This window comes from Bos indicus x Bos taurus, chromosome 4 (genome assembly GCF_003369695.1).
Source record: "Bos indicus x Bos taurus breed Angus x Brahman F1 hybrid chromosome 4, Bos_hybrid_MaternalHap_v2.0, whole genome shotgun sequence".
Classification (NCBI taxonomy): domain Eukaryota; kingdom Metazoa; phylum Chordata; class Mammalia; order Artiodactyla; family Bovidae; genus Bos; species Bos indicus x Bos taurus.
The window spans coordinates 52,498,935-52,511,955 of NC_040079.1; the positions used below are offsets into that span (position 1 = coordinate 52,498,935).

At 47.9% G+C, this 13,021-nt stretch overlaps 1 protein-coding gene across 1 annotated transcript; it reads right to left on the bottom strand.

The window, feature by feature from the left end:
- Positions 1-6,283: 6,283 nt before the first annotated feature.
- Positions 6,284-11,655, bottom strand: TRIL (TLR4 interactor with leucine rich repeats). The gene has a single exon (XM_027539416.1). It carries the CDS (start codon positions 10,974-10,976, stop codon positions 8,544-8,546), a length of 2,433 nt encoding a protein of 810 aa, XP_027395217.1. The 5' UTR covers positions 10,977-11,655; the 3' UTR covers positions 6,284-8,543.
- Positions 11,656-13,021: the final 1,366 nt, after the last annotated feature.

Here is a 13,021-nt window from a genome sequence, read left to right on the forward strand (position 1 = left end):
CTTTCAGTTGAGTAAAAATTGAAATGCAACATAACAAAATCTGTAGGGAACTTGATGACCTTTATAGTATCAAATGACTATATTAGTAGAAAAAAAAGGTCACAGTAATTTTACTAAAGATTTTACATTCAGAAACTAGAAAAAGAAGAGATCAAAAGCAAGGAGAACGTTGAGAATGATGATGAAGATAAGAACATAAATTAATAAAATTGAATGAACTGGAAAAGGGGATAGAGCAGATGGGATCAGGGATGCACTTAACCCCCGCATGTACTTAGGCCTGGGATGCACTTAGGCTTTTCCTCTTTTTGTGGCACACTGCCTGAAAATTGGGGAAGTAGTAAATGTGCAAAAGTAAGAAAAGATACATAAGTAGGTACATTTTTAATGTATGATAAACAGCACCAAAGAAGACACCAGAGACTGTGCACATGTAGCAAAAGAGCAAACACTTCAGAGACAATCGCTAGAAAATACCAAACTAAAATTGTCTAAAAAAAAAAAAAGAAAGCAACCCTTTCACTTCCATCCTCAGCACACACCCCCAAAGCCACCATCGTCTACAATACAACCACACCTATGTGGTTGCCATGCAAAAGAGAAAATGCTAAAAATAAAACTACTATATTATCCAGCTACCCACTTTTGGGTATTTATTTATTCAACAAACACAAAAAACACTAACTTAAAAAGAAAAGTGCACCCCTATGTTCATTGCAGCATTATTTACAACAGCCAAAATATGGAAACCACCTAAGTGACCATCAACAGATGAATGGACAGAGAAGATGTGATATACATATACTGTGGAGTATTACTCGGCCATAAAAAGAAAGGAATCTTGCCATTTTTTACAACATGGATGGAGTTTGAGGATATCATGCTAAGTGAAATAAATCAGACAGAACTCTGAGATCCAGAGGACAGATGTAACTAGACTTCTTGTGGTGACTACTCTGTAGTGTACCTTGTATACAAAGATCCAAGGATTATGTTGTACATTTGAAGCTAATTTTATGTACCAATTTTACTTTAAAAAAAGATTGCTCAAAGGATAGAAAAGTTAATTTATGGCGTTGACAAAAGGGGTAGTGGGTACAGGAGAAGGATTGGGGAGATGAAACGTATGGTTAATCTTCATTATTCACAGGTTATTTGTTTGTAAGATCACCTACTCACCTGAATTTATCTGTAACCCCAGAATCACTGCTCTGCAGTACTTTCACAGCCGCTGGGCAACACGCACAGAGTAGTGGGAAATCTGAGTGGCCCTGTGTGTTCCGAGCTGGTACTGAACAAAACACCATTTTGCCTTCTTGTTTCGTATCTCATACTCTAAACAAGTGTCCTTTTCACAGTCTGTTTAGTGCTGCTGCTGCTGCTGCTAAGTCGCTTCAGTTGTGTCTGACTCTGTGCGATCCCAGAGACGGTAGCCCACCAGACTTCCCCGCCCCTGGGATTCTCCAGGCAAGAACCCTGGCATGGGTTGCCATTTCCTTCTCCAATGCATGAAAGTGAAAAGTGAAAGTGAAGTCGTTCAGTTGTGCCCGATTCTTAGCGACCCCATGGACTGCAGCTTACTAGGCTCCTCTGTCCATGGATTTTCCAGGCAAGGGTACTGGAGTGGGGTGCCATTGCCTTCTCCCTATTTAGTGCTACTTTTTTTTTTTTTTTAATTTTTGTGCTTTTTGTTGGTGATTTTGTGGTTTGAAAGGGCTCCCAAGCATAGTGCAGAAGTGCTGGCTAGTGCCCCTAAGGAAGGCCTGAAAGGCTGTGATGAGTCTTGGGGAGAAAATATATGTGTTAGATACACTTTCTTCAGGCATAGGTTATAGTGTGGTGAGCCATGAGTTCAAGGTTAATGAGTCAATGATATGTACTAAATATGGTATCTTTAAACAGAAAGTGAAAGTGAAGTCGCTCAGTCATGTCCGACTCTTTGCAATCCCATGGACTGTAGTCTACCAGGCTTCTCTGTCCATGGGATTTTCCAGGCAAGAGTACTGGAGTGGGTTGCCATTTCCTTCTCCAGGGGATCTTCCTGACCCAGGGATCAAACCCAGGTCTCCTGCATTGCAGGCAGGCGCTTTACCCTCTGAGCCACCGGGAAGCACACATAAAATATGGTTATATGTTGATGAGCTGATGAAAATGTTGTGACCAGAGACACACAGGAACCTAACCCTGAATTTCCCCTGGGAGCAATAGTTCAGTGTCTGAACTATAATTTAATGTTTGCTGTGACCTTACACAACATAACTTCTGTGAAAAAGGAGAGCTGACTGTCAGAAGGACACACATCAATCTCACAATGGTAGCTGGGAAAGACAGTCAGGGGCTTTGTCAATAAATACACTTATTAAGGCTGAAAACAAACACTGCAAAATGTGAACTGTTGTTGAGTGGTGATATATGGGTGTTGTGATCCACACAGTCAAAGGCTTTAGCATAGTCAATAAAGCAGAAATAGATGTTTTTCTGGAACTCTCTTGCTTTTTCGATGATCCAATGGATGTTGGCAGTTTGATCTCTGGTTCCTCTTTTTCTAAATCCAGCTTGAACATCTGGAAGTTCTTGGTTCACATATTGTTGAAGCTTGGCTTGGAGAATTTTGAGCATTGCTTTGCTAGCGTGTGAGATGAGTGCAATTGTGCAGTAGACTGAACATTCTTTGGCATTGCCTTTCTTTGGGATTGGAATGGAAACTGCCCTTTTCCAGTCCTGTGGCCATTGCTGAGTTTTCCAAATTTGCTGGCACATTGAGTGCAGCACTTTCACAGCATTATCTTTTAGGATTTGAAATAGCCCAGTTGGAATTCCTGGAGAAGGCAATGGCACCCCACTCCAGGACTCTTGCCTGGAAAATCCCATGGACGGAGGAGCCTGGCAGGCTGCAGTTCATGGGGTCTCTAAGAGTCGCATAAGACTAAGCGACTTCACTTTCACTTTTCACTTTCATGCTTTGGAGAAGGAAATGGCAACCCACTCCAGTGTTCTTGCCTGGAGAATCCCAGGGACGGGGGAGCCTGGTGGGCTGCCGTCTATGGGGTCGCACAGAGTCGGACACGACTGAAGCGACTTAGCAGCAGCAGCAGTTGGAATTCCATCACCTCCACTAGCTTTTTTCGTAGTGATGCTTCCTAAGGCCCCCTTGACTTTGGACTCCAGGATGTCTGGCTCTAGGTGAGTGATCACACCATCATGGTTATCTGGGTCTTTAAGATCTTTTTTGGTATAGTTTCCCAACAAACTGTGGAAAATTCTTAAAGAGATGGGAATACCAGACCACCTTACCTGCCTCCTGAGGAATCTGTATGCAGGTCAAGAAGCAACAGTTAGAAATGGACAGGGAACAACAGACTGGTTCCAAACAGGAAAAGGAGTACGTCAAGGCTGTATATTGTCACCCTGCTTATTTAACTTATATGCAGAGTACATCATGTGAAATGCCAGGCTGGATGAAGCACAAGCTGGAATTAAGATTGCCGGGAGAAATATCAATAACCTCAGATATGCAGATGACACCACCCTTATGGCAGAAAGTGAAGAGGAACTGAAGAGCCTCTTGATGAAAGTGAAAAAGGAGAGTGAAAGAGCTAGCTTAATATTCAACATTCAAAAAACTAAGATCGTGGCACCCGGTTCCATTCATTTCAGTTCAGTTCAGTCGCTCAGTCGTGTACTTCATGGTAAATAGATGGGGAAACAATGCAAACAGTGAGAGACTTTATTTTTTGGGGCTCCAAAAATCACTGCAGATGGTGACTGCAGCCATGAAATTAAAAGACGCTTGCTCCTTGGAAGAAAAGCTATGACCAACCTAGACAGCATATTAAAAAACAGGAACATTACTTTGCCAACAAAGTCCGTCTATATTCATTGGAAGGACTGATGCTGAAGCTGAAGCTTCAATACTTTGGCCACCTGATGCGAAGATCTGACTCATTGGAAAAGACCCTGATGCTGGGCAAGACTGAAGGCAGAAGGAGAAGGGGATGACAGGATGAGCTGGTTGGATGGCATCACTGACTTGATGGACATGAGTTTGAGCAAGCTCTGGGAGTCGGTGATGAACAAGGAAGCCTGGCGTGCTGCAGTCCATTAGGCCCCAAAGAGTTGGACATGACTGAGGAACTGAACTGAACCAGTATGGGTATTTGTTATTATTTGCACTCATTTTCATTTCCTAAAGTAAAAATCCTTAGAAGGACACCACAACTGAGAAAAAAAGGAATAAAAGCGTGATCACCATTAAAAGTGTGCATATATACTAAGAGTTAAGTATACAGTTAGTTGCAGGGTAAGCATCAGTTCATCAAAACCTTTAACTTGGAAAAGTGAATAATTGCTACTTGGCTATAGCTGGTCTTAACCTAAAACAATGCGGCTATCTCAGCATTAACTATGGCACAGGACTAGCATTTATGAAAATCTGGTGAATTTGAAACAAATTTTTATGAAGTTACAGATTCAGGAGATGCTGTTGCTTACAGTGTTAGTACATGACAATTTGTCTGTCTGATGCTAGTTCACAGCCAAATTACAAAGCCCGGTTTCTGTGCCATAAGGAATCACAATGCCTGTAGCTTAAAATCTCTCAAATAGATGCAGTGGGATATTTTGGTATTCTGCCCCAAGATAAAGCAACCAGGTATCAGGAAGCTACTTTTTCCCCTAATTATTTCAGTAGTCAATGTAAGTATAACCTCTAAATACCTCTGTTTCCCATGCAAAATGAATACTATTTGCCAGATGATTGGGAAGGATAAAGTGACCTTAAATCCCTAAGAAAAAGCACTTGTGAATGCAAAGTATCCTTTTAAGTAAACTAAGTGTAAAGGACACTTGGAGATGCTATCACTAAATTAATGGGAAGTAGTGGGGCGCTGTAAACGGCAAGACCATTTACACAGTCTTAGTTCTGATCTAAAAGATGAATTAATTTATGTCAAGAGTTTAATAAACATAGGACATGTTGCTCAAATACTAGTATATTCTTTTTTAAATAGTGAGAAAATATTTCAAGAGCTATCCTTCCACACCAAATCATAGAAGAGCTTCAATTAACCAAAACAAGGAGAGGGAAGGGTCACTGGTAGTATTATCTGAATTTTGATTGGTTAAGGGCTTAAGCATATCACCTACCCATGAAACTTCTAAAATGTATCATATAACTTCTAAATGTGTCATTCCCTGCCAATAGGGTCACACTGCTACCAACAATACCAATAATACATGTTATGTATTCTTGGTACATTGAAGAACTGCTTATTGAAGTTCTGCCTTATAACTGGTGCTGTCTAATGCTTTTTACTTATTTATTCCTTAAAATAGCGCTACGCAGTCAAGACCCAGGATAAGTGATTAAGTAAACAGAAAGAATCTCAGATGACTTAAAATTCTTTCATCCCTTCCTTAAAATCATTCTGAATTTTAGTGATGCTATAATTCTCTGAGATGGTGAAGATAGGAGGCCTATAAGAATGTTTTGATCCTGGGTCATGGCCTGGAATTTTGAATACATTTGTGGTACTAGAATGCTTCATGGTCACTTATCTCCAAGTCTCAGAAGCAGAGGAGGGAGTGGTTAAATACAAATACCAGGTAACCCAGTGTCTGCTGTAATAGTTTCTTAATATGCAGTAGCTCCCCATGTTACTGTACTTCTGGGAAAAACCAGGTGTTTGGCAAATTAGTGAAGGTGTTCTGAACACATGCTAATTACTACCTGGCAGCATCATAAAATGATCTGCTTTATGAAAGCAATAATCTTACTGGCTGAGCTGAGGACCCCAACACATTCCAGCCTGCATCAATGGCTCTTTAACTGAACACTCCTAACTCTCACAAAGTTTTTTTTTTTCTTTAGGAATTTTATTTTTCATGTACTTTTTAATGGCAAAGATGGCATCTAGGTCAAGAAAATTTCTTCTTATTTTTGACCTTGAGAGTCTAAGAGCTTGACTTTTAATTCAGTGTTTTTTAAACAACTGGAACCTGCTGAGACCCATTATTTTACTGTCACTTGTGTTCTGACAGCATTTTCACATCATGGTGGACCACCTGCTTCTAAAGCCATCTCATTGTTTCTTTGGGAAAAAAGTCACAAGCATTTCTTAAAAAGAAAGTCCACACTCTACTTGGAAATGGAAACTAAAAGACAGCGAAAGAGGACAGAAAGACTTCCAGTTTGTTTCATCTTCATTGATGAAAACTGCTGTATAAAAATTCAGTGTACCATTATGAAAGGCTGTAAAATATTTGGAAACTCCAAGAAAACATCTCCATTAGTAAGTGGGTTTATTGACATAACTGAACATAACAATGTATAACATTTATTCATTTCCCACTGAAAGACTTTCCAGTGAAAGTGTTTTTACATGGATTCAGGCATTAACCATTTTCAGTGATTTTTGCAGTTGAAAGGGTAGGTGGTGGGAAGAACCAGAGGTCTGTTTCAGACTTTCAAAGGGACTCACTTTATTACATCGCTGGGTAAGAAAAGCAAGAGCTAAGAAATGCAATTGCTCTCTGAATGAAAAAGCTAGGAGCACAAAAGGTGCAAGACAACCACAAGGTTGCAAATAAGAGCAAATTCCACTTCTCCCAAGGCTCAGAATCTGAAGCAAGCCCCAGCCACAAACTACGAATGACAGTCTATTTCCTGTGGTTTATTAAGTTTGGGCCCCACAGATAAGACTGCCAGAAAAGCAGCTGTACTTTAAGTGGTCTGGACATTTACTCATCTGAACATAAACAAAGATCAGTTCATTTAAATCCCTGTGTTCCTACTCAGCTGTTGGGACAAGGCAGGCCTGGTTCAGTGGAGACGAAACGGAAAAGGGGTGAAGCGGGGTTGAAGGACCTCTGGAATATGACAGATTCCCTGAGTCTTCAGGACCCTCGGGGGCTTAAGGCCCTAAACAGAAAATTCACTGTTAGCCTTAGCACCTTTGCAGTGGCTTGCCCAGCACCCTGCCGCCAATGAATCTGTAACCACGATGAATATAACCATCTTGTACATCTTCTAAGTGACTGTGTTTAGACCACACACAAAATTATTCATGTAAACCAAAGCACTACATCTAGTGATAAACATCTACTTCATAAATATCAAGGAATGAAAGTATCCCAAAGAGTTGAAAACAACTGAACAAATAAAGACTAACCCTAAGCTTAAAACAAAAACATTTTTTAAAAATACTGCAATTATCAACTAAAAGCTAAGTTTTAGTAACATGGGGGAAAAAACCACTGGGTAGTGGAGGGATTAATTTGCAAAATATATAATTATTTCACAGTGAGGTTTAAGTATTCCTAACAATCTTCTGGTTTTAGTAGAAACATACAACCACTGATGCACATTTTTTTCACACCCCCCCACTCTTTCATATAAGACAATAACGTGATCAAACATTACACTATCAATTGCAAGTCACCTTTTGCTCACCTCCTATCAGGAAATTACCTTGATCACTTAACTGTGCAGTTCAAGAGAAGTATGGCACAGTCAACTGCATGTTACTGATAAAAACATGAGAAGTACCACATCACATTTATTCCAACCTGGACAGGTCATCAGAGATGTGGTAAAGTGAACTACAACGATGGCATTCTCTATGGGGTCAACAGTTATGCACACCTTACATTCTTTTATGGAGTCTGGCATTGAAGTTTCCTTTTCCACATGTAAGTTTAAAAAATAAAATTAAAAAAGCCACAGGAGCAACCCCGACAGAGAAGTCTTGCATGCAGCCTCCTCCTGAGAAACTCTGTAATCTTAGTTAACCCGAAGGTCAGCACATGTTTTCCTGGTGTTAATGTTAAAAGGAAAATAGTTGAACTGCCCTGCTCAACTAAAACGGTCCTTGAGTTTACTGGTCAGTTTGTTAAATGTCAGAAATCTTCACATTTTTGAAAAAAAAAAAAGTAGCATCTCTAATTATTTAAACATTAAGTTATCCTGAACGTTCTATCAGTCAACAAGAGTTCCTCCAAGAGTGTGTTAAACTTCACCACCAGTTTACAACGTCACCCTTCTTGGCAGAGACCACCAGACCAGTGGAGTCAGTTGCCAAGCTACCTTTGTAATGGTAATACGTTCTTTTTTTCCTTAAATAGAAACTCCAATAAACAAAAATACAAGCATCCATTTCTTTCATGGCCACGTAGGGGGCAACGAGCACCCTTTTCTACCCCAGAGGCCAGACTACTGCATTAAAAAAGTCCATTCTCACAGCTGCACCAGCGTAGAAAAGAAGGCTTCCAGTCTCTTGACCCCACCATCCATTTGTCCCTTATTCTTGGTCTTGACCACCAACACCAACCATTTACTTCATGAGCAAGCCTCGGGATTTGGGGGGTGGTGCGGATTTAGCTGCTATCTGTCTTCTTTGGCCCTTCTGGCAAATGTACAAAAGGGAGAAAAGAGAAGGTCTGATAAAAAGAGATCTTCCCCTGAGGTGGGTTGCTGGGGCCCGCGGACAGGCGGCTCCCCAGGCCAAGGAGATAGTCTCCACACCCCCTGGAGGCCCTGGATCTACTTAGTCGGCAAATCGCTGCAGGAGATGGTCCTCCCGCCGGAGGCTGCCGCCTGCGCCGCCGCCCCCACTGTCCATGAAGCGGCCGCACGGGAACTCGATGAGGTCCGCTTCGCTGAGCGCGCACACGGTGGTGCGCGGCCGGTGCGACTGGAAGCCAGAGAAGTCGGCGGACACGCCAGTGCCCATGGAGCGCAGAGGTCGTCGGGTAGAGTACATGTGGCGAACGTGGACGGGAGCCCCGCCCTTTCGCCTGGCCCGCAGCTTCCTCCGCAGCCAGCGCGACGCCCAGGCCGCCAAGGCCAGGAGCACCAGCAGTGCGTTGGCGGCCAGCAGGGCCAAGGTCAGCAGTTGGTAGTCAACACCGCCCTGGCTCCCAGGCTCTGGCAGGGTGACCAGCCCCGCGCAGTGGTCGCGGGGAGCCACCGGGCAGACCCGACCACCGAGCACGCCCTCCACACACACCAGATAGGGGGTGTCTCCGCGCAGCTCGCGCAGCGTGGCCGAGTCGCTGCGCTCGGGCAGGTAGACGAAGCGGTGGAATTTAGGCTGCTGGCCAAAGCGGTCGAAGAGCAGGCGGAAGCGCGCGCCGCCCAGCGGCCTTGGGCTGCGGTGCTTGCGCACAGCCCAGCGTACCGAGGCGCTGTCGGCGCCCACTGCCTCCACCGTCAGGTTGCACAGGATAAACTTGTTGAAGTCACATGGGTCGGATACCAGCGGCGGCAGGCCGACCCCGCCGTCGGACTGGGCGGCGCTCTCCTGCTGCTGCGCCGCTAGGCGCTGTTTCGCCGCGCGCTGCCAGGGGTCGCCGGCTGGCGCATAGGAGAGCGTGGCCGTCTGGGTGGGTTCCGCGGGGTCGGGATCCGACGGAGTCGGACGTGCCCGCTCAGGCTTCTCGAGGAGGTCCAGCGGGTGTGGCGCCGTGCCCGCGGCAGCAGCGGCATTGGAACCCGGCTGCTGGAGGCCCGGGCCCCGCCGACTCAGCCTTAGGGCGCTGCGGTTACCCAAAAGCTCCCTGGCTGCTCCATCCCAGGCCATCCCTGGCAGAACTCGACTCCGCTGCTGTGGCTGTGGCTGCGGTAGCAGCTCCTCCGCGAGGGCACCTGCAGGGGGCGCCACCTCCTCCCCTGGAGCTGTGGGTAGGGGCCGCCGCTTGTTGTCGGCAATCGGGGGAACCGAGGATGTGGGATCTGTGCAAGACCCGTTCTGCAGTTGCTGGTCATCCAGGTAATCCAGGTACTTGCCCCGCAGGGCCGGAGGGTGGCGACACTGCACGAAAACGGTGAGGAGCCGGCCCTGTGAGTGCCAGTCGCCCATCCAGCGCTTCAGACCCCGCAGCCGGCAGTCACAGGTCCAGCCATTGCCGTCTAGATCCAGCCGGTAGAGGGCCGGGCTGGCCGCGAAGATGTCCCCGGAGAGGGCGCTGAGCGCGTTGTCGCGCAAACTGAGCTCGCGCAGCCGGCCCAGGCGGCCAAACACAGTGGGGTGCAGAGTGGACAGCTCATTGCCGCTCAGGTCCAGCGCCTCCAGGCTATGCAGAGGTTCCAGCAGTGCCACAGGCAGCTGGCTCAGCCGATTGCCCTCCAGGCGCAGCTCGCGTAAGGCCTCTAACCCCCAAAATGCCTCGGGCGCGAGGTGCGTGAGCTGGTTGCCCCTGAGTGAGAGTAGGCCGAGGCGCGACAGGTGCTGGAAGACGCGCGGCCCGAGGTGCTGCAGGCTGTTGGCCGAGAGGATGAGGGTGGAGAGGGAGCGCAGCGGTGCGAAGGTGGCCGCATGGCGTAGGGAGGGCTGCAGCTCATTGGCAGAGAGGTTGAGAAAGCGCAGCTTCCCCAGTTGGGCGAAGGCGTTCTTGCCCAGAAAGCGGATCCGGTTGGACTCCAGATGTAGGTAGAGCAAGTTGCCCAAGGGGGCAAATACGGCATCCGGCAGCGCCCCCAGGGCATTCCCATCCAGTCGCAGCTTGACCAGGCTCTCCAGGCCCTCGAAGGAACCGCGGCTGAGGCGACCGATCTCGTTCCCGTTGGCGTAGAGGATGCGCAGCTTGCGCAGCGGGGCCAGGGTGCCCGGGGCGAGCGCCTGTAAGAGATTGTTGCCCAGGTAGAGCTCCTCCAGCCGCGAGAGCTTCTCGAAGGTCTTGGGGTGCAGCGAGCGAATCTGGTTGTACTGCAGGTCCAGCCGTCTGAGCTGCCCCAGGCGGTGGAAGTCGAAGGCCGTGATGTTGCTTATGAAGTTGCCTCCGAGGCTGTAGGTGAGCACGTCCTGTGGGCTCGGGAGCGAGCTGGTCTTGGGCACGGCTCGGAGCCCTCTGTTGGTGCACAGGAGGTGCTGGGGGTGCTGGCAGTCGCAGCGCTCCGGACACACCGGCTGGGCCCACGGCGGGAGCGCAAGGCAGCCGCACACCACGAGCAGGAAGCGCACGGCGCGGGCAGCCTCCATCGCCGCCCGCCCTGCGTGCTGCGGCCGGATCGTCCTCTTGGCCCGCCGGCTCTGTGTCTCCTCTGCATTCCCCTTGGCCTGGCCAGAGTCGCTAAATGGCCTCTTTCGGACTTCGCAGTGCTGTCCAGCCCCTCCTCCGCCCTTTGTCCGGTGGCTGGCCCGGGTCTCTGCAGGCGGGCTTTGCCGGGCCAAGTCAGGCGGCGCAGGGCGCTCTGCGAGCTCCGGGTGCTACTTGTTGCATTTCTGCCGAAAACTGTTTCTCCGGGTGCGCGTCGGGGTGGGGGTGGGGGTGGGGGGACGGAGGGAGGGAGCAAGACCTGAGCTTTTTGTTTGCAGCTTGAGTCCGGAGAGCTGGATTCCCTGGCACGGATTCTCCCTGCCGAGCGGATTCCCCAGCTGCAGGCGGGAGCCCTTCCAAGAGCTCCTCCGGGCGCGGCTTGGCTGCTGCGCCCCGGCGGCTTAGCCCCAGCAGCCCGCGCCTCCTCGCTCCGGGTGCGGGAGCGGTAGCGCAACCTCGGTGGAACAGCCCCGGGAGGAGCCGGGAGTGTGCAGGCTGCGTCCGGAAGGGACCCAAGTCGGCGAGTGGAGAGCAAACCGGGCGGAAATTCGTTCTTCCCACACTCTGCCCCCGGGGATGCAGGCGGAGAAAAAGGAGACGGCGGAGGGAGGACAGACCCGGGCAGGGGGAGGAGGAAACGCTAAGTGGCTCCACGTCTGGTCAACGCTAGCCGGGGACGCCAAGTGAGAAAAGTAGGGATTAAAAACAGCTGTACGGGTCGAACACGCCGGACTGGGGGCGGGGATGGATTACCGGGGGAGCAAACGGGATTTGCAGACAGAAACCTTTTTATTTTAGACTAGCACACCAGTCGCTTCGAAGCAGTGGGAGCGCAGCTCGTCTTATTCATTTTTAAGACACTTGCTCTTCCAGGTGGCCCCTTGCAAGAAGTTCAGGCAGCACGGAATCCGCCAGCGATCTCCGGGAAGTTTGGGGAGCACAAGGCCGTCTACCAAGAGCCGCCGGTGGGCCACTGTCGGAAGTGGCTAGGTTGCTCGTTTGGGTTTTTGACATCCTTGTACTGGTGGCCGACAGTCCAGGAGAGGCACCGCCCACCTTTTAGGGATCTGAACAGAGTAGCTGCTTTGCCTTGCTGTAGGCAAGAAGGTGAAGAAACCTCAGAACTGGTTCTACCACCGTGAAAGTGTCTTGTCACATTTTGGTGATTTAGTCCCATTAATTCTCCTGTAGTCTTAGAGCCCTTGGGGCAAGCCCTGCACGTGTGTGTGTGTGTGTGTGTATGTGTGTACTAACCTTCACAGACCCTCTGGTTACTCCTACAGCTGGGCCCTCCCCCTTTATGCCTGGGCTTGCAGCAATCTTCAAAGTTTTTGGCCCCCGGTTTTTCAGACCTGATTTGGTTTGGGAAGTCTGAACATTTATTATCCATGGGGAGTGGAGTATTTATTAATGGCTCCATTCAGGGCAGCCCCCACTGAGAATGAGAAGGGCAAGGAAGAGCTGTTAATTACTCTTTGTTCCTGAAAGCTATCCCTTACCTTCATCCCAGGGTGTTCAGAAAAAACGATTTTAAGACCTACTGTATGGAAAATTAAAGCAGACATATCTTCACCTAAAGAGGCTGACAATCTAGTAGAGGGGACAAGACAGGAAAGATTAAATAAGAAACTAAGGCTGTAGAATGAGAAAGCCACTGAGATACAGGTGATTTTGAATAATTCCAGTGTTGATGGTGATTAATTGCCTCATTTAGCAACTCATGCAGGCAAGTGAATTTATAGAAAGATGAGACCATTGGCAGCGTAGTCAATGAGCAGTTATGGATGAGCAGGGACCAGAGAGATGGCATTGGAAAACGGAAGGTAGGTAGGTAGCAAAATGTCCATTCAGGGCACAGTGAGCAGGGAAAATTTGCTTGTATTTGTTGTGAGATTTCTAGTAAAAGATGAACTTGAGGAAGTAAAAAGTGTCTTTCTGAACAAGATGAAAGATGAAGTTGGCCAGGTGGTTTGGTATTTGGGGTTTT